Raw genomic sequence first — 27,993 nt, 5'->3', positions numbered from 1 at the left:
GGATGCGTTGCGGCCGACGTGACGTTGGTTTGGAAGGGCCGGAGAGGCGCAGGGAGTCGGTGTGAAAGCACAGCCCAGAGGGGAACAGGAGGCGCCCGGATGTACCGGAGAATCTGGGCCCCCAGAAAAAGATGGCGGAGAACCAGCTAACGGCCCAAGAGGAACGGGTGAGAGCAATGAGACGTGTTCAGAGGATGCCACCTAGAATATAGAAACTGCGCGAGAAGGAAAAAAACACTACATGATACGCCTGTAGTTAGTGGCTCCTGTGGGTTTTCTATTGTAATCAATGTTATACGTGTGTGAAATTAGTCAGTGTAACTCCCGTGTGCCCTTTTCACACAAGCGCAGCCAATAAATACACAGCAGAATCAGACGCTCTGTGGCATTTGTTGCAGAAGTCAATAATCCAAGCGACTCTGAGCGTTGTAGTTTGTGCAGCATCTGGAATGCCACAGATTGCCAATCCATTCCTATGCCGCAAATGTTTCATCTGACAGATCTGCAGATGTATTAAAAGTACACAGCTGGTTGTGTTGATTAAAACAGCTACTATTAATAAGCAGTGCAGCAAAAAAAAAAAAACAGCTCGAGGCATAGGTGATCAAAATGTCTCGTCATAGATTGGGTGGTGGAAAATTATACTTCTACTGTGTTCTAGCATTTTGTAACAATTTATTTGTGATTTATGATTGACTAGACATTAAGCCCGTTAAATTAACGGGCGCTAGAACATATTTAGAAAATTCGCGAGAGACGGTCCGTGGGGCACATGCGCAGTAGCGCCAGAGAAGGTCCGTGGGGCACATGCGCAGTAGCGCAATCCCACGGACACAGGGACTGGACGCAGAGACACTTCAACTTTATTATATAGGATAGGATTACGGTGGTAGGTTGCTTTTAATATGCTAGAGAATTTCCTATATACAATGAAAAGGTGGTGTGACTAACCCTGCCTGCCAAAAACATTCTTTTCTGAGGCTACAAGTGTTCTAGTTATCTGTCTATTTGGGTCCTCACTTTTCAGTCTTATTCAAACCAATCCCTGGTTGCTAGGGTAAATTAGCCCCTAGCAACCAGACTGTGGCTGAATTCCTAAGGAGACCTACTGAACAAACCACTAAATAAAAAATGAAGACCAACTGCAGCTTGTTTAAACATCTCTGTCTACATCATATTGAAACGGCTAATTCCCTCTTTTAAGTGGCAAGTGTTTTACTTGCACCATGGGGATTCATAAGTGAATAAAGGTACATACGTTTGCACTGACTGTCAAACAAACTGACACATATTACATAAATTACACAAAATGATTATATTCTTCAGCCTATGCCTATACCTTATGTTCTGGAATACTATAATACCCACTCACCTCTTCTGTTTTTAGTGGGAAATCTTTCCCATTTTACATCCAACATCATCCTATGCATATTTTAAAAAAGGTGCAAGCTCTAAAATGTTTTCATTAAAGGGACAGTATACACCTAAAATGCCTTTGCTTAAAATGAACACAATAAATAGGATTTGTGTTGATATTACATTCTGCCTATTGTTTTAATTAATCAGCAACGGTTTCCTATTTTTTGCCATTAAAAGCTTTTAGGGTGGTGGCACACATGAAGATTCGGGGGAGATTAGTCGCCCAGTGACAAATCTTCTCTTCTTCGGGCGTCTGATCTCCCCGAAATACCTTTGCGCCGGAAAGAATACGAATCGACGGCAGGATGGCAAACGAATCACTTTGGATTTCCGAATTCGCCCAAAGTTTCCTTGTGAGGTGACTTCTTAAATGTATGCCATTGGGGGGGATTAGTCGCTCGAAGAAGATTTGTCACTGGGCGACTAATCTCCCCCGAATCTTCACACGTGCCACCACCCTTAATTTACCCCCAGTTCTTTAAGAAACGCAATATTTGTTCAGAGCTCTCTATCTACCTTTGGACAAACAAGCCCCTCTCATTTAGGGTAGGGACACACTGGGCGATTTTGGGAGATTGTCGCCTGGCGACTAATCGCCGCGACTTTCCACGACCAATCTTCCCCGAATGCCTCCCCTCGCTCTGCGCCTGGCTAAAATGAAAAATCGCCTGCGCTAATCACGCGCGGCGATTCGTTTTCCGAAGTCGCCCGAAGTTTCCTCGTGAGGCAACTTCGGGCGATTTCGGAAAACGAATCGCCGTGTGTGATTAGCGCCGGCGACTTTTCATTTTATCCAGGCGCAGAGTGAGGGGAGGCATTCGGGGAGAAAAGTCGCTGCGATTAGTCGCCAGGCGACTAAATCTCCCCAAATCGCCCAGTGTGTCCCTACCCTTAAGCAGCAGTCTTTAAGTAGCTCATTATTAGGATCTTTTCAGTGGACTGGTAATTAGGTTTATCAGCCCCTTTGTAGTTTGCTGGGATTAGGAACTGACAAGAATTACTAAAGTGAAACAGGCTTCATATAGTATGTCCAGCAAAAACCCTCTTCAATGAACTCAATAAAATGGAATATTGCACCTTTAAAGATATCTATTGGTGGAGGTGGTTGATTTTAATAAACTGAATCAGATTTCTAAGCTGTATAATATTTAGTTTAGAGCTAATCTAGTATCTACTTTTAATACAGAACAGATTTATAGAATGTATGCAGAGATTTCTTGTTAGGATTCCTATATAGCAGTGCTGTCGAACTTCTGGTACTGAGGGCCGTAATTTTTCAGGCCTACGTGGTGGAGGCCGATAATGGAAGACAGCGTTGACCACTCCCTGTTTTTAAACCACACCCACTTTAAACCACACCCATTACCACAAGACCATGTCCACATTAATGGTGGTAGCACACCAAAAAACCAAATGGTGAGCAGGCAGCACAGGGCAGGCAGAGTATGGCGCACACACAGGGAGCACAGGGCAGGCAGATTATGGCACACACAGGTAGCATAGGGCAGGCAGAGTATGGCACATGCAGGGGGCATAAGGCAGGCAGAGCATGGCACACACGGGGCATAGGGCAGGGAGAGTATGGCACGCACAGGGCAGGCAGAGTATGGCACATACAGGGAGCATAGAGCAGGCAAAATATGGCACACACAGGGAGCATAGAGCAGGTAAAGTATGTCACACACAGAGAGCATAGGGCAGGGAGAGTAGGGCACACACAGGGAGCATAGGGTAGGCAGAGTATGGCACACACAGGGAGCATATGGAATAAAGAACAGGGCAGTAGACCGCTATCAGGACCACTACAGTTGTACTACATACAGTGACACATTGCTGCTGCCCCAGTGTGAACAATGTGGGCAGTTTCAGTCTGGGTCTCAGGTGTGAACAGTACAGGGCTTTAGGGGTGTGAACAATAGAGGTGTTGTAAATTTGAACAATTCAGGGGATTACAGTCGGAATTTGAGGTTTAAACAATGCAGGAGCCAGTTAGGGTAAGGGCACATGTTGAGATTCCGGAGATTTAGTGCAGAACCTGTTTAGTATCCTGTGCCTTCTCTCCTTTTTCAGATGTGAATGCCTGCCCCCCCCCCCATGACTACTGAAGCGTCTTCCACCCCCCGTGGCTATATGGCTGCTTCTTTATATACACTATAGTTTATAAAGAAAACACCAGATGTACTTGTTCACGGCAATTTGAGGTTTAAACAATGCAGGAGCCAGTTAGGGTAAGGGCACATGTTGAGATTCGGGAGATTTAGTGCCCGGTGACAAATTGTCTCTTTGGGCAACTAATTTCACGAAAACCTTTCCCCCTGGCTTACCGTTTCGGCAACTTCGGGCATCTTTGCGAGGTCCATCCGGACAGCGATTTAGATTCTAGCAGGCAGAAAGGCTCTTCGGGGAGTTAGTCGCCGGGTGACTAAATCTTCCCGAACCTTAGTGTGTGCCCTTACCCTTAATGTCTGTAGTGATACCTTTTAAAGCTTATAAATGGCAATTTTTTGTGGGGGCCACACAAGGGGGGTGGATCAGTTGGACAGAACCTGCTATATAGTGTTTTTTACCTACTCAGAAATGCATTCTTGTGTAGTGTAAGAAAAAAAGATTACAATGTTGAAAGAAAAACCAAGCATTATAGGCCCACATCACATCTCATTTACTTTCAAAGGTTTCCAAAGCAATGAATAGGTTTAAGGGAAATGTACAGGACTTGCACAGTAACAGGTACTTACAGGGGGAACATCTGGTATGCAAGCTCCAATCCCAGTGATAGGAATTTTTAGGGTTCCTCCTTGCTCATTATCTTTGGAATATTATCTTAATGTGTATATATGCATACATACACCATACTGTATTAGGCATAGGTATGTTATGACATTGTGCATATTAAACACATCATCAACAATATTTATGTACTCCATTTCCTAAACAGAAATGTATTAGTTGTTTTTGATACTATGTTTTATAAACTGGTGTGTTCTCTTAAGATGCTGTTCCATACGCCATTGATTTAATAAATTGATAATTTCATATTGAACGTCCCCAACGTACAATATGTAATTTGTTTTGAGGCACTGTAATTTTTTTAAGAGGATAGTCATTTTATTTTCCAACTAATTGAAAGCTACATAGCACAAGTGAAAATGCACATTAGAAAATTGAAACAAAAATAATATAGATTGATCAAAAGATTACAGGACGCTACATAAGGCTGCAGACTACATAAATCACTTCTTAAAGGAATGGTTCATCTTTAAGATAACTTATAGAATGGCAAATTCTGAGCAACTTTTCAATTGATCTTCATAATTTTTTATAGTTATTGAATTATTTGCCTTCTGACGCTTTCCAACTTTCAAATGGGGGTCACTGACCCCATCTAAAAAACAAGTGCTCTGTAAGGTTACAAATGTGTACATTGTATTACTCCTCTTTCTATTCAGACCCACTCCTAGTTATATTCCAGCCTCTTATTTAAATCATGCATGGTTGCTAGGGTAATTTGGACTCTAGCTACCAGAAGTATTTAGCAACCAAACTTTATACAACACATAACTCTTATTTGCTAAGCAATGTGCAGTATATATTGTAGTCAGACAGAAAGAAACCATAACATTTTTATTCTGATTATTGTTGTCTTGCAGATTTGTATATTGTAATTAAATAAAGGAACATTAACATCTAAAAATGTGTTTAAGGGTAAGGCCAGACGAGGAGATTCGGGGAGATTTTGTCGCCTGGCGACTTATCGCCACGTCTTTTGCGCGACTATCTCCCCGAACTGCCTCAGCGTCTTTTCCGCATAGGCTAGAATAAAAAGTCGCCTGTGCTAATGCACACGCTGCGATGCGTTTTCAATAGTCGCCCAAAGTTGCCTCACTGAGGCAACTTTGGGCGACTATTGAAAACGCATTGCCGCGTGTGCATTAGCGCAGGCGATTTTGCGTTGTAGACTATGGGGAAAAGACGCTGAGGCAGTTCGGGGAGATAGTCGCGCACAAGACGTGGCGATAAGTCGCCAGGCGACAAAATCTCCTCGTCTGGCCTTACCCTTAAAGGAATGACCATTTAATGTACTATTGTCCTCCACTGGTAAAACTAGTGTGTTTGCTTCAGAAACACAACTATATTTTATATTAAGAAGCTGCCGCTGTGTAGCCATGGGGGCAGCCATTCAAGCACAGGATACACAGATAACTGATAAGCTCTGTAGACCCCCATTGTATACTGCAGAACCAGTTTAGTATCCTGTGTCTTCTCTACTTTTTTAGCTGTAAATGTCTGCCCCCCCCTCCCGTGACTACGGAAGCATCTTCCACCCCCCCCCCCCTGTGGGTATATGGCAGCTTCTTTGTATACACTATAGTTTATAAAGAAAACACCAGATGTACTTGTTCACGGCAACAATACATTCTATTTTCATTCCATTAAAACACTTTCATTTTGTGGTGTTACTGTTCATCATTGCTTGTACATTATTGCTTGGCTTACGGAATTAAAGGGGAACTCCAGCTTCCAAACTAAGATTTTATAAAGAGGACCATATAACACAGAAACCCCTAATATACCCATCACAGTTACCTGTTTCTTCAAAAAGTATGAATAAATGCAAATTTCTATGCTGAAATACAGCTGTTTAACAGTTCTCTTTCTGCATCATTTGAAATCCTGCCAGTGAATTGGGGACTAAACACCGATGTTTCAAATTGTAACAACTTCTCCACAGTTTACAGACAGCATGCAGGAACTACATTACCCACAATGCATTGCACTGTGATGTTCCGTTCCTTATTGAAATCACGTGTGCAGGGAATTGTGGGGTTTGGAGGATGCAGGCTGAGGAATTTGCACAAAGTAACTGCAAGTTGAAACCCTTTATACTGTATTTATTGGGCAGTAATTAGAAGTAACGTTTTCTTTATTGATCATCATTTAAATGCAGTCTTGATATAGATGCTTTTATATAATATAAAAGAAAAATAAATGATTGAAATTACTTTATAAAACCTTTTTTTCTAATGGTGTTGCATTCTTGACTGTTTTTCTTTCGTGTTAGAGACGAGCCAAATCTACTTTACTTTAATTTACAAATGCAAGTGCATATGGTTGCAAAATGAATTCAATATAATTTATTTCAAAAGGAAGTGCAAAGTACAGGGCCTAGTGGACACAAGTGAGCCGAAGACATAATGTCTGCTTTAAGCTGCCAGTAATTCAAGGGGCATTCAATATGATCAGTGTGCTGATATAACCTATCCCCTGGCTTGAGGAAACAATACTGATACTAGGGCAACCAAGCAGGTTCATGCTGCTATATACAGTATTGTCATGTACAGACAAATTTGGGGCTCCTGTACATGCACCTGTCTCGCCAGTAATAAAGACTGGGACCTTTAATTCCCACCTGCGGGGTTACACAAATGATAACAACTCCTGGAGAGCAGGCTGTGTCAGCCACAGCTCTGTTGAGAGAAGTTTTTTTGGGATGATAAATACTAACGTACACTGCTGCATAGTATAAGTGATGATTACAACTCCTGGAGAGCAGGCTGTCAGCCACAGCTCTGTTGAGAGAAGTTTTTTTGGGATGATAAATACTAACGTATTTTGGTAGAAAATACTATCTGTAGATCTAGGTTATATAAACTTTAGGCTTGTCTTTGAAAACTTCTTGACTCGGGTATATGCTTGATAATTTGCTTGCTTTCATGAACTTGTATGCCTTTTGAGGTTATGTACACATTCCTATTTGCTTTTTATGATTAATTTCTAGGGTAGTGGCCATGTATTTTGAACAGATGAGTTATGACCAATATTAGATCATGCTGTTATAACACCGCTTTGAATAGAGATTTTTTTAAATGATTTTTTTCCTTTAGATTTGAAGAAATATCTTGTATACCATATGTATATAATATTCACTATCTTTGTTTATCTACAAACGCAACGGAACAGGCTACAAACCCAAGGAAGATTCAAATAAACACAATTTTTGTTTTTACACACATACCATGTTTGGTACAGTCCATCAACACATGCAAAATGAATTAATATAGATCCATTTTAATTTATTCTGCTAGATATATAAAGATTCTACTTATCCATTGAAAAACTTTGATGCTTCAGATCGAAGGCCTGCATTTAGCGTGTTTATGGTTAGCTCTTTCTATGGGAAGGGATGGTGGGTAAAGAGCGGTGTTTTAACTATTAATGTCTGTTGACAATTAATAATCCCAGAATTACTAGCTGTTACATAAGTACCAGCCAAGTAACTCCTAAATGTAAGCATTAAAATCACAACTTAGGATCAAGGGAGGTTTTAAAGAGTTTAACAGGCTGCACATATAGTGCAATAGTTGGAGAAGAAAGAGTCAGAGCAGATTTATTTATTTTTTACAGAATTCTATTAAAAACCATTGTCTCTGCATCTTACTTTAAAATTTGTTCCCTATGAAGTTCTGAGAAGATCGCTTGAAAACTGCCCTTTTAACTTTAGTTGTAATAGTACGGGTACATTACATTTTTTCTTAAATGGGGTTGTTCATCTTCCAAACACTTCAATTGTTTTCAGATTACTTTCCATTATTTATCTTTTACCGTTTTTTCAAACTTTAAGTTTAAAGTTTAATGTCCCTGTCTCTGGTGTTTGAGTCTGGCAGATCAGTAATTCAGATGCAGACTCTAAACTGTTACAATTTTGCAAAATTTAGTTGATACATTTTCTGCAGCATCTATGGAGTATTGGCAACTATTGTATCAATTCTAACAGCTGCCTTTGATGAAACTCAGGGATTCTGCTCAGTAGGGACAAAGCTAAGAAATGTATCCACTAAATGTATCCATTTAGAACAGTTGGTAACCCCCCCTCCCAGAGCTGCTTTAGAAGGGGAAAAATGACATGCTAAACTTCAATATTAGAAAAACAGTCACACATAGAAAATAGGCAGTAAATGGAAAGGTCTTTATTTCTGCTGGACTATATGAAACCAACTGAACTGAAAAAAATGTTGGAAGGTGAAAACCCTTTTAAAGGGATGGTAATACCTTCCTTGTTCAATAAATAGTGAGTTTGAGGTCTTTTTTAATGGCTTTCAAAATGTGCCATGCTTTGGCAATCATAAGTAACTGCTGTTTGGCTATCATTCTAAGTAGTTACTTTTCCTTTGTCAGAATGAAAATGGTATGATTTGTCTGAAAACTTTGTAATTAATTGTTACATTTCTAACTCAATATAATACAATTAAGAAATCTATCCATTGTCCCCTTTTTATGCAGCATATAGCAGTAAGGGAATGTCGTTTTTATCAGTACAGGTATTGGACCTGTTATCCAGAATGCTTGGGATCTGATGTTTTCTGGATAAACCATACTTTAAGGTTTAAATGAATTAAGACTTGATTAAACTCCTTAATATTGTTTTGCCAGATTAATTATATTTTAGTTGGGATTAAGTACAAGGGGGGAGACAATTAATTCATTTTTAAATTTTTTAATTATTATTTGCTCAAATACACTGTGCGTGTTACGGCCCAAACCCGACCGACCCCCGGGTATTGGACAGGCCCACGCGTCACTAGTTACAATGTACAATTCTGATGCAATGTACAATGTTGCAATGTACCCAGCAGCAACCCAGTGCAGAACTGTAACATGTTTGTGTCTGCTTTAGGTAACCATGTTCTTGTTGCAACAAACCGCTGAAGTAGCATCTTCCAAGTTAGACTCATGTACCTATTTTCATTGAGCCATTCTTTTGCTGTTATAGGGACTGGTGTGTGTTTAACTGCTGGTGGCAGTATATTTAAACCCACATGTATAAACATGCACTAATTTAATCTGTTGTGCTACAAAGGTGTTAGTGAGTCAGGGGTGCTGAAAAGGGACAACTGGGTTTACCAGTATATCTTGATCTGTTAACTAGTAGGTCACAGCAGTCCAGATTATTCCATTAGGTCACCCTGCTAGGTACACCATTATTATTATTAAAAAGTAAGTGCTGTTTATTTAAGTACAAAATGTCTTACATTTTCCATAGGAAATCAACCAACATAGCAGCCTTGTATAAATCTAAATATACAGTTCGGAATGTTCTGAACATACAGTAAACTATGCTCTTACAGGGTATGGGAACTGTATTGATGATACCTATAAATTTTATTTTGAGGAAATCGGTTAAAGATATTATAAAATTGATTTCCTGTCACCCCCCCCCTTCATCCATAAAAAAAGCTGCATCTTTTTTAAATAAACTGAATTGGTGCATTACAAAAAAAAGCTTTCATGTTCCCACTATATAGTATTCTTGAATGACATGAAATCATAAATAGTGTGCATAACATTTTATTATATTTATTAAACAACCTGAGCACAGAAGGTAATGCGCTTTAGTTCTGAGCTGACTACTTCTAGTATTGATATCCCATCATTTTCTCCCATAACCATTAATAGCAGGAATGCTTTTTATTGACAGCTTGCATCTGCCCATTGAAGTCCCTGTATTAAATTGTTTTAGCTCACTCTCAAGAGAGCAACAGACCCAATACATCTTATAGCTGATACATTTCAGGATGTTGTTTTGTGGCTCTGTTTGCATATTCTTGCTTGTCTTTCTTTTGTAAAAATCAATTTGCCCCAATATTTAGGTTCCCTTGAAATATATGATCATTTTAATATGGCCCAGATTGGTAAATGCAGGTATATGTCATCTGTTACAGCTATATCATTCAATCAGAATGCATACATAGGCAATCTCCAGATTACTATTTAGCTGCCCAGTTGCTAGGTTACTAATAAATATGTAGGAGTTACTCTTCTGTTAAAGTTCACTTGCAACATTTTCAGGTTCGAGTAAAAAGCGGAATAACCTAATATATTATAGTAGTTTTCCTGTGCACAGCAGTGATTTATGCCTAAAGATCTCTGTTTAAATCAGCACAGGTTCTGGCAGGTATTTGGTGAATACACCTTACGGAAAGGCTGTCTCCTATAGGCTCCATTTTATACAAATAGTATATACATATTTTTAAAAATGGTTTTCTTTTTCTCTGTAATAATAAAAACAGTAGTCTGTACCTGGTCCAAACGAAGATATAATTAATCCTTATTGGAAGCCAAACCAAGGCTATTGGGTTTATTTAATGTTTAAATGATTTTCTAGTAGGCTTAAGGTATGAAGATCCAAATTATGGAAAGATCTGTTATCAGTAAAACCCCAGGTCCCGAACATTTTGGATAACCGATCCCACACTTGTACTAATTTTTTGCCTCGTCTGCCTTTTCACGATGAGAGCCGCAAAATGGGTCAGGTCACAGAAAGGACTGCAGAAAAACCCATGCATCTCTTGTTCATATCCTTGAGGCCTTCAGTGGCTTGTTCATTTCTCTCTCTTTTTACTGTTTTGCTACAGTGGCCCAAAATTTCAAAATTACATATTCATGTATTTGTAACCCAGTCAGGAATTGATCACTTCAGTGTGCCTGTGGTGGTAGTTCCCTTACTAGCTGAGCTGAGCTAAACATCTTTTTCAGACAATAGCTTTCCAGAATTAATGATTAATCATATTGGCAAATGCATGATTAATTTCTATTTAGGGAAATGTTTAATCTAGTGCACATGTATCTCCATCTTAGATTAGCTTTCGATTAACCAACAACAAAGCTTGGATTGCTACAATAAGCGTGGCCGTGCACAGGCAGATTTAAGATAATGATTCGAGTCCTTTGACTGAGTGGGCAGTTTATCTGACAGGGCTGCCTAACCGATATCTGGCACGTTTGATCTTTCACAGCGGATGGAGGATTGTATCAGAAAGTTGTGCTCACTGCTTTTTTTTTTTTAACTATAAAGCAGAGGTGCAGCATGACTGTGAAACTCCCAGGTGAGACAAGTATAGCTTTGGGGCTCACTTTTTCTGTCTTAGGCAGGAAAACTCTGCCTCAGTTATTTGATCGGGAATGAGGTGATTCACCTTTAAGTCAACTTTTAGTATGTTATTTAATGGAAACTTTTCAATTGGTTTTCATTATTTATTTTTTATAGTTTGTTTAGTAAATGCCTCTGCTATAAAGCTATTTATTTATTACTCCTCTTTCCATTTAGGCCCTCTCCTATTCATATAACAGTCTTTTATTCATATCAATGCATGGTTGCTAGGGTATTTAGGACCCCAGCAACCAGATTTCTGAAATTGCAAACTGGAGAGCTGCTTATAATAAAAAGCTAAATTACTCAAAAACCACAAATAGAAAATGAAAACCAATTGCATATCGTCTTGTAATATCACTCTCTACATCATACTAAACGTTAAGGTAAACCACCCCTTTACGCAAACCGATAAGAGAATGTTGATAATCTTTCTTTGCAGAGCCTTTGTTTTCTTGACAATCTGACATTTAAACTCCGCAGCTTTATACAGAGGAAGTAACCCTTCCACAGGAATAAACAATTCTGTTTTGGATATTAAGTCTCCAGTAATATCTTTTTAATTTAGAATCGGTCAACTGTTTCCTTTACTTCCTGGTACAGACTGTCTGTTCTGCTAAGTGCAGGAATCTTCCCACATAATGAGACTATTAAATTTCATTGCTACAATATGGATAGGTTTCGTGTGCCATTGTATTTCTGGTAGATGCTTCTTTCAAATTTCAAGAAAGGCTATTTTACTTACCTAGGCTGTAGTTTAAAAAGTTAATAAAATGGATTATGTACTACTAAGATTAAACATTTTTTTTTTTTGTTAACTGACAGGCTATTGATGAATTTCTGGCTGAGTTGAAGACCCGGGAACAACCACAATTGGTTTCAGTGCCTCCTAACACTGCTCTGAAGTTCTTAATGGCTCGGAAGTTTGATGTTTCTAGAGCAATTGATTTATTTCAAGCTTACAGAGTAAGTATAGCTTTTATGGATTAAGTCTTTCACTCATAATTTTCTAAGCAATCACATTTTTTTTTTTAATTAAATAGACATGGGTTGGTTTCAATATTTTGTGATGTAAGCCAATTTCTACATCTTTCTATTGCCAAATTCAGAAATGTCCCATAATTGCTGAATCTGTTCATGGCATTCTAGTATTTCTTTTCTTTGCTAGTTCACTGTAATCAGAGTATAGAATAATATTGAAAACACAATGGGATTTTTTTTGTTTAAAAACAAAGCTGCTGTCCTATGTTTTCCCTTTCACAAAATAGAACACAAGGCTAAAAGAAGGCATCTATAATATTAACCCTGATGAAGAACCATTGAGAGCAGAGCTGCTAAGTGGTAAATTTACAGTTTTGGTAAGTAGCTATTTCAGAAACCGCAAATTTGAAAGTATCTTCACTCAAGATTTTTTTTTTTTTTTTTTTTTTAACTAAAAATACCCTTATAGAATCAGTTAAGTTCTACAGGTATTGTAGAATTAGGTAGACCTGGTAAACCTACAATACAAGTCACATTGAGTATTTTTATATGTGAGATGTATATATGGTAGTTTGATCCATGGTTTCCAAATTTTCCTAAATTTTCAGATTATCCATTGTAATACTAGTCAGACACTGTTACCTAGTAGTTATCTAGTCTGGATTTGATCATTCGTATATTGTGAATAGATGTTTTGATGTGTGTGTGTGTGTGTAAAGAGGACCAGCACTCCGTTTCCAAAACTCAATGATTTATTGTAGTATCCTCGAGACACTGTGATACTACAATAAATCATTGAGTTTTGGAAACGTAGTGCTGGTCCTCATTACAATTATTTATATACTATTTTGGCCAAGCACCCGGAAAATGACATATTGTGAAGGAGTGCGGGTATCCTCTGTATTATCATTCATTAAGTGAGTGGTTTCTTCTTGGGAAATATAGAGGTTGTCTTGCCCTGTGTACCTCTTTTTGATGTAGTTTTGTTTTTTCAACGACTCATTGTATGCACTCTCCATTGTTTAGTTACAATTTTGTTTTACTCTACAATTTAATAACAAGCTATTTGGATAAGAATTGTGTGAATGGTAGCTATATGTTTATGTACAGTTTCAAAATATAAAACTTTTTTCCAAATTAAGTGAATGTAGTGATAGTTGTTTTGTAAATCAGCCTGGAAGAGATGAAAATGGGGCCGCATTAGCTTTATTCACTGCTAGACTCCATCGACCGGATGTTACCACGCATAAGGCGGTTCTGCAGGCTATTATCTATCAGCTAGATAAAGCCATTGAGAGGTAATTTATTGATACTTCTTTAATGTTATGAGTGTTCATATGTATTATTTCTTGCCGATAGGAAAAGAAAGTAGTGATTGTTCTTTAATATTATGTATACTTAATTAAGATTTTATCTTCCTCTCTCATTTACTTTTTTTGCCAATTCTTTAAATCCTAGGAGTGCTGTCCTTGGTCTTTTGTATTTTTTGTGCTAGCATCCATATTTATATGTATGTGTAGACACACACACACACACACACACACCTGTTATCCGAATACCTATTATCCAGAAAGCTCAGAATTACAGAAAGCCCATTACCCATAGACTCAATTATAATCAAATAACCCATATATATATATATATATATATATATATATATATATATATATATATATATATATATATATATATATATATCTCTTCTTCTGGAGATCTATCTATCTCTCTCCAGAAGAAGGCGAGCACTCACAGGTCTTACAATGCAAAATGGTGAATTTTATTAAGATGAAAAAGTTACTTCCACCATTTTTGCATTGTAAGACCTGTGAGTGCTCGCCTTCTTCTGGATATTCTACTGCTTTTGCTGTTGGCACCCAGGTACCAAATACATTTTAGTGCCGGCCACATACGTGTATATATCAATATCTATCTATATGTATGTGTGTGTGTATATATATATATATATATATATATATGTATATATATATATATATGTATATATATATATATATATATATATGTATATATATATATATATATATATGTATATATATATATATATATATGTATATATATATATATTATATATATATATATATATATATATATATGTATATGTATATATATATATATATATATATATGTATATATATATATATATATATATATATATATATATATATATATATATATATATATATATATATATATGTGTATATATATATATATATATATGTATATATATATATATATATATATATGTATATATATATATATATGTATATATATATATATATGTATATATATATATATATATATATATATATATATATATGTGTATATATATATATATATATATATATATGTATATATATATATATGTATGTATATATATGTATGTATATATATGTATGTATATATATGTATGTATGTATATATATGTATGTATATATATGTATGTATATATATATATGTATATATATATATGTATATGTATATATATATATGTATATATATATGTATATATGTATATATATATATATATATATATATATATATATATATATATATATATATATATATATATATAATCTCCAAATGTTATATAGGCCCCATAGAGTGTGTGTGTGTAGTGATACAGTTGCTCTGTTTATTTGACTTTATATTCAATTATTTAATTTAGTATTATTTAATTTTAATTATTTAATTAAATTAAATTATTTTATTCTGCTTATTATTTGTCTTATGTAGGGAGCCTAGCTGTTTCATATATTGGGGGAGGAAAAAACAGATCAGATTTTATTTGCATGTTACGATCGGATTATTATTTTGTTCCAGAGTTGAAACTCAGCGGAATGGACTTATATTCATCTATGATATGATCAATTCCTCTTACGGAAACTTTGATTATGAGCTGTGTGTTAAAATACTGAACCTTTTGAAGGTGAGTGTCGGTAGTTATTTTACTGGCTAAAAAGCCATTTTAAATATATTAATATCTATAATTATTGGAATGATTATTGGTGAAATAAACTAGTTTTACGTTGTAATAGGATCAATTTGGTTTCTTTTTTTTTTTTAGTGGTTGATTCCCTGGAAAGGGTTTATTTGTTCCTCCCAGTGTACACTCTGTCCAATATGTAGGCTTATTTAGTTGCTAGTTAGAAAAACCTGCCTTAGGTTGAAATCTGTATCTGAAGACAATACACGCCAGAAATTAGTGTCGGGGTTCTTGAGTTCTTATTTGGTTTAATTTTTTTTAATTCGAAAATTCACCTCGACCTTTGATAAATCTGCCCATTATTATTATAGTTTCTTTAAAATAATGTTCAATAATATCCTGATTTTGTTTTTCAGGGTGCATTTCCTGCACGTCTTAAGTGTGTTTTTATTGTATCTTCGCCACTTTGGTTCCGAGCTCCATTTGCTGTATTGAGATTGTTTGTCAGAGAAAAGCTACGGGAAAGGGTAGAGTATTACTCTCTATATTTTATAATTTAAATATGACAGTCTGCTCCTATTTATGGTATAAACATATTTGTTTAAAAAAAAGTTCTAAGCGCATTTCAAAGTGCACTTAGTTATGTTAGCTTTTTTGACATTTATGGGTAATTCCTGTAAATTAATAAGGGTAAATGCTTGAAACATTAGACGTTATGCTGCTCCCCAGTTTTCTTAACCTTCCACATAAAACAAAAGTTGTAACCCTGTTTGTATGTGTTAAGGCTTTCTCTAGGATTGCACCTGTACTTTAAACTATGTATACATTTGACTTGAAAAGAAGCTACCATTTTGAAATAATTAGGGGCAGGTATTTAGAATCTGATGCTGCCTTATTTCTGAGTGAATTAAACTACTAGGGAGATAATTGAATAAGTAATTGCTGGGCATATTTCACTCTGCTTCTTACTTCACAGTTAAAATAACGACCCCATGGTTTCTTCTGTACTACTTCATGGATTGTGGTCCTAGTGAGGTGCAAGATATTGGCAGTGCTCAAATACTTATTTTTAGCTGCACTCATAAAACTTTTGGCATGGTTAACCATTTGCACCTTCTGCATCTGCTATTGCAATGATCTTGTAGGTCCGAAAGCATATAGTGGTTATGTCCATACAATTGTCCAGACTGTGATTAGTAAAAGTAGAAGTTTTGAGTAGAAAATAGTTTCTTTTTGAGAAACATTTTTTAAAAGGTGAAGAAAAAATAGGTCAAAATGGAAGCTGAATGCAGTATTTATTTTACAGCATAACTTCAGTCATCTGTTTTTAGGAACGATCATTGCAAAGACAAATATATAGTGTGCGCAAAGGTTTTCCTAAGGCACAACAATGTCTTGCTCTTCAATTTGCTTTTTCTTTAACCTAGGTGCGAACAGTAAAAGCCCATGAGCTGGTAAACCACATACCAAAAGAATCCTTACCTGAGCATTTGGGCGGGACCTCAAAATATAGCCATGTGTCTTGGATTCAATCGTGTGTCAATTCCAGGCAAACTCAAGAAAATGCAGATTGCATGGATCATCTGTTCATGATCTATGCATCGGATCAGAATCCTGTGAGTGACAGACTTAATTCTAACTGCACCCAGCAGAATGTGACTGATAATACCAGACTTATACATAATCATTACCATGAAAATAGGACTAAAAATTATTCAGATGTACACAGAGTAAGCAGCTGTGTTCACTGGAATGGTTCTGCAGGTAGTGGGAACTATGATTGTTATGACAAAAATTCCAGTACAAACACCAATTGCCGGAGGCCACCACCACAATCAGAGACCCCTCCGGACACACCTTTATATAAGCAGCCTGCTGATAATCCCTCCATCCCACCTTTACCCCAGAAATCACGACCACTGCCCCCAGGCATGGAGCTGTCTATACATATGCCAGAAGATGGAGGAATGATGGTACTTGGTTTGGTTCAGCATGTCAAAAGGATGAAAAAGAGGGGAATATTTCAAGAATATGAAGAAATAAGAAAAGACCCACCTGTTGGTTCATTTGATATTTCAAAGTAAGTTTGTGTTCAATCCACTGTATTGTAATGGTAATTATTTGAAAAAGCCTTCAGTATAGTGTGTCATAATAGTTTTCTTAAAGGGGATCCAAACCCCAAAAATCAAATAGATGTAAACTTTCTCTGAGCACTTTTGAAATCCTTAAAATTTACGTTCATTTTCTTTTCTTAGCCATATCTAAAATATTTGCATTATTATACAGCCAATAATCTCATCTAAAAATAAAAAATGAATGCAAACTGCAAAAGTGTTCGCAGCCACCAATCTGAATACACAAATTGTCTTTTCCCCAGTGGTGGCTATAGGTTAAGATGCTAATGGTTATCATGATTGCAACTAAAGTGTCCTCTGTCTCTTGTGAGATTCTTGGAGCATTATCAAGTTAGTGAAAGTAGCTTTGTGTGCTGTGCATTTTATTGAAAAAGGAAGCGTGATGTAAATTTTATATACAATTTTATACATTAATAATAATTAATAAAGTACAATGGTTAAAATATAGAGTTGTGTGCAAGTATTAATGGTTGTTAAAGGGGCCCTGTTATCAAAGATAACATTTTCAATATAGAGAATCAGTCTGAAATGTTCTGGATTTGGTCTGTGACTACTCTTTGTGTTGTAAAGCATATAATTATACTGCACCAAATAAAGGTAGTATGTTTTCCAAATAGACCCACTTTGTGCTACCAAAATTTTTTTCTAAGCAAAAGACCTAATAGCTTTAACTCTCACTTCAGAATAGGATGGGTTGTTTTTTTTTTTTCTTCTTCTCTCCCCTCTATTACCTTGCTTATTGCAGCCTGTTTAATGAAAACATTTTGATTTTCCCGAAAGAATAGATGGAAACACAAAGCATGTTTACTGGGCTGTGCATATTCAGTATATAAGATGTCATTGAAGAAAATCATCTAAAAGTTTTCTTTTCTATCTAGGTAAAAAATGGGACTGAAACAAGCAGTATAGCACAAATACATTTCTAGATCTGCAAGTACTCCAGTACTTATTAAATTGACAGCTTTTTCCCCCCACACATGCACATTGGAAATGGACTGTTAATGAGAATGTAAATTACCATTTTAAAAGCAAGTTGCTTCTTTACAATGGCAAGCATTCGAAATTGAGTGGAAAATATATACGATATACGATTATCAGAATTTCTTTTTATTTTCTTATATTTTTTCTAGCTGGTTCTGCCATCACTTCTTTTTACATTATGGCATAGCAGTCTTTGTTATCAGGGAACAAATGGAACAAATTGGTTTTTGCTTATAGTTTTGGTTTTTTTTTCAGGTAAATTTATTGAACATTTATGGGGGTACACATTACAAACAGCGAATTAAGCAGATTACAATACAGCAAGGTATACATATATTTCATAGGTACCTCATAGTCCACAAAATATGTCACATTTCCTAGTTGCTACTACAAGGTATATATACTGGACATTATCTGCACATAGGGGTTGTTGAGGGGGTATTTCCTAAGCCAGGGTCCCCATTTTCACTGAAAAAATATCCCCTCGTCCAATTTGTTTTGATATCAAGTACTCTCTATTTGCCAGTTGGGACATGGCTGTGATCCATTGAGTGATATTGGGCGGTTCCTCTGCTTTCCAGTTGAGTGTTAAGAGCCTCCGCACTTAAAAAAAAGCTATGCAAAGGAATAAAGCGGCTCGGGAGGTTATATTGATACCCGTCTGAATATTCAATAAGCATAATTTGGGGTTGGGTACAAGAATAGCTCCTGCTATTGCAGATAGGAGCGCCAATGCACTATTCCAGTATGCCTGAATCATAGGACAAAGCCAGAGAGTATGCATTAATTTGCCCTCCTCCTGTTTACATCTAAGGCACAGTGGTGAAAGGTTGGGAAACTTTTTATGTAGTCTGCTCCGAGTATAGTAGGCTCTATGAGGCAGAAATAGTGTCGATTTGAAGGGGTAAACCTTAAGCCCAGATATGGTACCAAAGTTCTCTGTGAGGCCAATTACCTCCCTCAGGGAATGGTGTGCTAGTACTTCTTGCATTTAAGGCTCTAACCCTTGGTGGATTTATGCTGGCTTCCAGGGGCACCGCACCAATGAGACAAGTTTAGGAACGCTCTTCAGGCAGCAGTGAGCCCACTAGTCACCAGGGGTGTCAAAAAATTCACAGATAGCACAATTGTGCTTCGCTGGGCTAACACTCTGGACCTCCTTGTCCCCTTCCACGCCAAAATAAGTGAGTGGGGAGAGGGGACGGCAGCTGCAAGCCTTCTTAGGTGGCAAAGGGGCTACTATGGCCCCTACTAGCTTCACACACAGATGCACACATTTTCCAAGTGTTTAGGATTGCATGGTTTGTACCTACTATACAGTGTCAAATACAATGTAAATTTCTGCTGCTATTTCATAGTGTGAGGGAATCCCCTTCACTGCAAAAGCACTCTCTCTCTCTCTCTCTCTCTCTCTCTCTCTCTCTCCCTCTCTCCCTCTCTCCCTCTCTCCCTCTCTCCCTCTCTCCCTCTCTCCCTCTCTCCCCCTCTCTCTCCCCCTCTCCTGGTTGAGTGCATCACTAGCACACAGAGGCTGCCAGACCCCTCCAAGCTTACTAAGTTCTGAAAAACACACAAAGGATCGGCGACAACACTTTCTATGCCTCCCCACCATCTTTAAAATGTCACATTTTCTATTGGACATGGGACTGTAACACTATTTTTCTAAAATGCTTTAGTTATTTTTCTCTCTTTAATATCTTCTGTGCTGGTTCGGTTTTTGTTGACTGATGGGACAAACCTAATGACCATAAGGGTTCTGCAGTCAGAATCCTCTTTCAATTGATGACCAGTTTACTGCTCCTTGTTTGTGTTAGGCTTTAAATATTCTGTTATTGCAGTAAGCAGTCATTTATCCATTATGGCATTGTAGTATATGGTAATCTAACACTACATTTATATTCTCCTCTTTATAGGAAATCCCACAATCAAGCAAAAAATAGGTACAGCGACGTGCTCTGTTTAGACCAGTCAAGAGTTAAGCTGGGACTTGTTGGTACAGATGAGGTAAGTTATGAGAATTCCCATTAATTATGTTTAAAGGGGTGGTTCACCTTTAAGTTTTTAGTATGTCACATAATGGCCAATTCTAAGCAACTTTTCCATTGGTCTTCATTATTTTTTAATGTTTTTGAATTATTTGCCTTCTTCTTCTGACTCTTTCCAGCTTTCAAATGGGGGTCACTGATCCCATCTAAAAAACAAATGCTCTGTAAGGCTTCAATATCAATAACAATATCATGTATTGTTATTGCTACTTTTTATTACTCATATTTCTAATCAAGCATCTCCTATTCATATTCCAGTCACTTATTCAAATCACTGCATGGTTGCTAAGGTAATCTGGACCCTAGCAACCAGACTGCTGAAATTGCAAACTGAAGAGCTGCTAAATAACTCCAAGACCACAAATAATAAAAAATGAAAACCAATTGCAAATTGTCTCAGATTATCACTATACATCATACTAAAAGTTAATTTAAAAGTGAACAACCCCTTTAATAGCTACATTCGACTGGGTTGTGTAGCAGTGGTAGGGGTGCTTCAGTCTGAAGAAACAACAATAAAAAATCCGATGGCACACAGGACTACAGGACAGGGTTTTATTTCCCGAAATGTTGCATTTTCACTCCGCTTTGAAATAAAAATTGGAAGATTTCCTGTAGTCCTGTGTGCCATCGTTTTTTTTCGTGTTGTATCTTGCTGTGAGGTGGCCGAGCCTCTACCCTTGTGCACCAGGTGTCTTTTTCATTCTGCAGGGTGTGCGAGGTCCTGCACTGTTCTGATGCTTCAGTCTGAAGGCCAGTGTGGGTGAGGTTTGCTGTGCTTTGAAACAGCAGTGTTCTCTTGTATTTGCAACCTTGTTAAGAGGGGCCTTGCCAAGGTTGAAGTCCATTCACCTAACCTCACAAGGACCAAGCCTAGATTAGCTTTAATTGCAGTTTGCCCTGTTTAGCTCAAGAAGTAGCAACAACAAATACTGCTACAACATATTTTAAAAGTATGCATATGTAAATTTAGATGCATACATGTCCCTAGTTCTTCTATAAAGGCTATTTTGTATAACGTTTTACGTTGGTCATTTTTCTATCAATTAGAATGTCCATCCCTTTTGATATTTTTTCCGAAAACCTATTTGCTCTGCTTTCAGACAACAGATTACATTAATGCCAGTTTCATGGATGGCTATAAAAGAAAGAATGCTTACATTGCAACACAAGGTGAGATATAAAACAGTCTTATTGGCTTTCACCAGCTACGCTTGTGTTGTGGCATCTGTTATTCTTAGGCATGTAGGGCGCCAAGCATGTTCCACTATTGCCTACCTTGCCCTAGTTTCAGCGTGTGTGTGTGTGTGGTAAGTTGGGGGAGGGTGCTTACCTTGGGCACCCTTAAAGGCGAAGGAAAGGCTAAAATTAAGTAAGCTTTATCAGAAAGGTCTATACAAATACACCAAGTAAACCCTCAAATTTATGCTGCTAAGTCCTCTGTCAAAAGAAACACAGCATTTCTTTCCTTCTATTATGTACACATGGGCTTCTGTATCAGACTTCCTGTTGTCATCATAAACCTCCAGGGCTACGGCTTCAGCATGCTCAGTTTGCTCCCTCCTTCCCTCCCTGCTGTAATCTGAGCCCAGAGCTATGAGTGAGCAGGGGGACACTCAGGCAGGCAAAAATGGCAGCTGCTATCCTAAACAGAGAGAGCTTCTAGAGCTGTTTACTCAGGTATTGTAAAGCATTCTGCAGATTAAATTTAGTGTTATTGCTTGCACTATTGTGTCTAATCTATTGGCAATAAACTTCTTCAGTAGCTTTCCTTCTCCTTTAACCTTCGGCACGACACAAAACAGTATTGCACCCCCACCACCACAGTGCAGTCCATGTATTGTGCTTGCACCTATCGGAAAACAGAGATAACCCCTCGGCTTTGCTGCCAGTAAGCTTCCTAGAAAGCTACTGTTTCCCACTAAATATTTAAATTGACAAGACCTGTTTGCTGCTTTGCACCTTTTATTACCTACCCCATTTATTCAGAATCTGATAAAAATGGACTAACTTATGTAGAGACATATTGCAGCAGTGGTAGATGTATTCACAATTAATTGGGAGCATATTCTACAATAACCTGAAACATGGTCCTACCCAGTATATTTCACATCCATAACAAGGAAGTTTTATAAACAAAGGCTACTTGTGTATTTTTCCGTTTTCCAAGGTGAATTAGCTGTTCTACGTCTGTATCTGTCAAAATGATAATTTACAAAATTGTCACTGTCTGCCTCTGTTTGTTGCATGGTTGTCATCCACTTTATTATTTAAAATTAAACCTATAGCATTCCAGTGGGGATTCAGGGTCAGGGTGTAAAAAGCCGGAGTTTATTAGTTTTTGTTGTCTGTGACCTCCTTATAAAATGATCTGCCACTTAAGGAGTACAGTAGCTGCCTTTTTTGTAATTTTAAACGTCGCCACTGGAGGACAGCAAAGGCTATCTGACATGTAATAACTGCTCCCTGTATTGTTGTCACAGTTTGGATTTAAATGTTTTAACCCCCCCAAAAATGTCCTTTCCAACAGGTCCTTTGCCAAAAACGTTTGATGATTTCTGGCGAATGGTGTGGGAACAGAAGGTGTTAATCATTGTAATGACAACAAGGTATGTGCAGTATGTTGCTTCAGCAAGCATGTTTTAGTAAGGGAATTTTGCTGTGTTAAAGTGGTATTCTGGGTTTGTGAAAAATACTAGCCAACAAATTTTCCTTAATTCTTCTGCTGAATAAGTCTGAATTTTCGACCTGCATTCAAAGTATTGATTTGTAGGTGTGTTTATTTTCTGACACCAGCAAGTATTGTTTGAAGTTCATGTCCTAGCAACTACACCCCCATCATTTCCTTAGACAATCCTCTACATTCTTTCATTTGCATTTCCATCTTTGCTTGTTAGCATGCATCTGTTGGTATTACATATTGTATTAAAGTGCTGAATCAATCACCAATAATATTTAACTTAAAGGATGAATTGACCAATTACGATTAATGTACTATTAGTTCATATATATATATATATACACCCGAGTTTGCACCAGTTTTTATTTGCTCAGTAATTTTTCAGGTATTATGGTCATATCCCAGACTCAGCATATGATGACTATAATAGATCCTCACAGCTAATAAACTGTCAAATTGGTAATTTGTTTCATCACATGGTTGTGTCAACAAATCTTATAGCTGTGGTTCATAAATTCGTTTTCACAACAGTTTTTGGCCTTAAAAAAATATTGCATGTGCAAAAGTAAAAGTACTTGCACCCCCCAATTAGATAAAATAGTTCAGTGAGTTAAATTGAATTTTCATTATTTTTTTTTTTTTTTTCATCAAGGGTAATAGAAAGAGGCCGAATAAAATGCGGACAGTATTGGCCATTAGAAGCAGGAAGAAGTGAAGATACTGGGCACTTTATAATCAGGAACATCCACATAGACCTCTTCCAAGACTTTAAGCTTACACACCTGGAAGTATACAATAAGCAGGTATTGGACGAATTTTGAAAATTTTGCTCATCACTACAAATGCAAATTTACTTGCTGCTTATAGTCATGTTTCTGTATATAGTGCTGTATTGTGTTTGTATTGTGTAGAGATGTATTACATAATAGCCCCATGCAGTTAAATATGTATACAAGCTATAATCTAAATGGTCTAGTTGCCTAGTTATGTGCTAGTTCTGCGGTGTACTTTTTTTTTCATTGTAAACTCTTGGAAGACATAGTAACATAGTAAGTAAGGTTGAAAAAAGACACATGTCCATCGAGTTCAACCTTTTTAAGGTATTACTTATACTGGTATATTATCATCTCTCATTTCTTTTAGACAGATGAAAGTCAAAGTGTTGCCCATTACCAATACATGAGCTGGCCTGACTTTGGTGTGCCTAAATCTGCCTCTGCCATGCTAGATTTCCGAACCCAGGTGAAGCAACACCAGGCAGTGGCTGTTCAAGCCCTAGGGATGGCGTGGACGGGACATCCTGCTGGGCCACCAGTTGTTGTTCATTGCAGTGCAGGGATTGGCAGAACAGGTAATTGTGTGCTACAAAATACTTTGCTGATATAATATAATATAATTTTCTTCCAGCAGCTAGAAGCCAATGTGAAAGAATGCTGTTAAATTTGTCTAGAGTATGAGTGTAGTACAGTGCTCGGTGACCAGGCAGAACTTTTTTTTACAACCATTAGCCACATTATATTTCATGAAGAGTTATGCCATCTTTTAGAGTGCTGACATATGGGCAGTTTTGTTGCCTGGGGGAAATCTGTGCTACTATGGGCAACACATCTTCCTGAAAGGCCCGTGCCCTAGTCAGCTTGATGCTTCCAGCTGTGAATAACCATTACAGATAGAGTAACATTTAGGTTTTTACACTGTAGACTGTCCTAATATATATAGTTATTGAGCTACTTGAAAGGCTTTTGAAAGTTTGATCTTGAACCTGCAAGATCACCTTTTACACACTAATGTTTTATGTTTAAAGAAAATGCATTTAATATTGTAGTTTGCGGAAATGATATACAGTAGAACCCCAATTTAAGTTTTTCAAGGAACCAGGAAAAAATTATGTAAAATCTGGGAAAATGTAAAATCAGGGAAATGCATTAAAGCAACTTTTTCTTCAAGTACTGAAAGAATATAAGCACAGGAGTCAGTTTTATTTTGAGATACAATATTTACTGTGTTAGTAACAAGGGTTGAATATTACAGTGTTAATGTTACACTATGGGGGGCATGTGCAAGGCATCCCTGTCAGTCATATATACAACCTAAAGCAATAAGTGATTGGTGCAGGACTGTATAAGGGGCAGACTAATTGGAATTGACCATTTACAGGCAGAACCATGGCAAAATATACATCTGGTTAGTATTTTAAACCTCTTCATTTCACAAATAATATCATTCATAGAGGAAAAAAGCAATTTTTGCTTACATCAGGGCAAAATTTGGATGTAAAATCCAGGAAAACATTACTTAAAATCAGGGAAATGCACCCATTGAAATAAATGCATTATAAATTGGTGGGACCACAAATAAAAAATGTAAAATACGGGAAAACTTAAAATCAGGGTACTTAAAATCGATGTTTCACTGTATCAAGGTAAAAATGTAACCAGTTTTACTGTACACTGACACCATACAGGTGGAGACTAAAGATACTTCTGTGATCAGTCTGCACGCCAGTCAGACGTTTTAGTTTGATCATACATGTATATAACCAGATTGGATTAATCCCACTGCTTGGCCATCATTCTATATTTAAAGGGATACTGTCATGGGAAAAAACATTTTTTTCAAAGTAAATCGGTTAATAGTGTTGCTCCAGCAGAATTCTGCACTGAAATCCATTTCTCAAAAGAGCAAACAGATTTTTTTATATTCAATTTTGAAATCTGACATGGGGCTAGACATTTTGTCAATTTCCCAGCTGCCCCTGGTCATGTGACTTGTGCCTGCACTTTAGGAGAGAAATGCTTTCTGGCAGGCTGCTGTTTTTCCTTCTCAATGTAACTGAATGTGTCTCAGTGGGACATGGGTTTTTACTATTGAGTGTTGTTCTTAGATCTACCAGGCAGCTGTTATCTTGTGTTAGGGAGCTGTTATCTGGTTACCTTCCCATTGTTCTTTTGTTTGGCTGCTGGAGGGGGGAAAGGGAGGGGGTGATATCACTCCAACTTGCAGTACAGCAGTAAAGAGTGATTGAAGTTTATCAGAGCACAAGTCACATGACTTGGGGCAGCTGGGAAATTGACAAAATGTCTAGCCCCATGTCAGATTTCAAAATTCAATATAAAAAAATCCGTTTGCTCTTTTGAGAAATGGATTTCAGTGCAGAATTCTGCTGGAGCAGCACTATTAACTGATTCATTTTGAAAAAATGTTTTTTTCTCATGACAGTATCCCTTTAAGTATAACCTATACAAACACTGAATGGGGTCACTGGTAAGGCCTCATCTGGAGTATGCAGTGTAGTTTTGGACTCCAGTCCTTAAGAGGGATATAAATGAGCTGGAGAGAGTGCAGAGACGTGCAACTAAATTGGTTAGAGGGACGGAAGACTTAAATTATGAGGGTAGACTGTCAAGGTTCGGGTTGTTTTCTCTGGAAAAAAGGCGCTTGCAAGGGGACATGATTACACTTTACAAGTACATTAGAGGACATTATAGACAAATGGCAGGGGACCTTTTTACCCATAAAATGGATCACCGTACCAGAGGCCACCCCTTTAGACTAGAAGAAAAGAACTTTTCATTTGAAACAACGTAGGTGGTTCTTCACAGTCAGGACAGTGAGGTTGTGGAATGCACTGCCGGGTGATGTTGTGATGGCTGATTCAGTTAATGTCTTTAAGAATGGCTTGGATGATGTCTTGGACAGACATAATATCAAAGGCTATTGTGATATTAAACTCTATAGTTAGTATAGATATGGGTATATATAATTTGTGTGAAAGTAGGGAGGGGTGTGTGTATGGATGCTGGGTTTTCATTTGGAGGGGTTGAACTTGATGGACTTTGTCTTTTTTCAACCCAATTTAAATTTAACTATGTAACATCTGTGCTAGTGTTATCCAACTCTAATGCACTCTTATCTGTGTTTGATTCGGTTGCCTGCTGGTTTGGTTGGCTCACACTGGGTTCTGGTAAAATATGTCTGTGATCAGCCAGCCATGTGCACAAATGACAAACCTAAAAGTGTAAACACTTGTTTAGGTTTTTCATTATCGAAATGTTGCCTTATAAGCAAAGTGCTTCTATTGTGAGAACCACGTGACTGGCACTACCTTTCCTTGCTTATAATGGACTCTATAATCTTTCACCTCTCTTCTCAACAGGTACATTTTGCACTCTGGATATTTGTCTATCCAGACTAGAAGACATTGGAACAGTAGATGTTCTGCAGACTGTAAAGAGAATGAGAACTCAACGTGCTTTCAGCATACAAACATGGGATCAATATTATTTTTGTTATATGGCGATCATTGAATACGCACAGAGAAAAGGCATTATTGCTCCTGTGGAATGGTCAGACACTGACTTTGAGACCGATAGTGAGTGATAATTCCTTCCTGTGGTACAAAGAAGTGTATGTGGTGTATCGGCGGCCATCAGCTGGTCTATTCTGATTCATTGGTGCTGGAAGGATCTGCCACTCATGCTTTTAGTGCATTGCAGGCCCCTTCAGCACACAAGGGGTTTGAGCTATTGAAGCACTGGAAAGTGTCATAATTTATTGTAGCATGAATGCCATGGAATAACTTGCACAGCGTCTCCTAGACTTGAAATTAAGTGAAATGTTTCTTTTGCTGTCTGCAGAAAGAATTTTGTACAATGTGTCACAGACCCCTTTGTAAAGTGTTTAATATCTTGTAGATTTGTTTAGTCCATTTTTAAGAATTTTATGTAAATTGTATTGTGTTCTTTAAAGAATGCTCGGAAGTCTAACATTTATTGAACCAATGCTACCAAGTAGAAGTCCATTTACCTGGTCACTTTGGCATTATTATTGTATATTTTTCTGTACAGGAAATTGTCTATATATTAAAAAAAAAAAAAAAAAAAGTA

The 27,993-nt window shown here is 37.2% G+C and overlaps 1 protein-coding gene across 1 annotated transcript; it reads left to right on the top strand.

The window, feature by feature from the left end:
• ptpn9l.L (protein tyrosine phosphatase non-receptor type 9-like L homeolog) lies at positions 1-27,971 on the top strand. The gene is given in 13 exon segments (NM_001085990.1): positions 1-167; positions 12,170-12,310; positions 12,613-12,702; positions 13,499-13,623; positions 15,164-15,269; positions 15,683-15,793; positions 16,694-17,346; positions 20,296-20,386; positions 21,531-21,600; positions 22,958-23,036; positions 23,760-23,910; positions 24,251-24,458; positions 27,264-27,971. Coding segments are annotated over 13 exon segments (2,085 nt in total). The 5' UTR covers positions 1-131; the 3' UTR covers positions 27,488-27,971.
• Positions 27,972-27,993: the final 22 nt, after the last annotated feature.

Source organism: Xenopus laevis, chromosome 1L, assembly GCF_017654675.1.
Source record: "Xenopus laevis strain J_2021 chromosome 1L, Xenopus_laevis_v10.1, whole genome shotgun sequence".
NCBI lineage: Eukaryota > Metazoa > Chordata > Amphibia > Anura > Pipidae > Xenopus > Xenopus laevis.
Note: the sequence above shows the minus strand (reverse complement) of the source record. Positions and strands in the feature narration are given on the sequence as shown.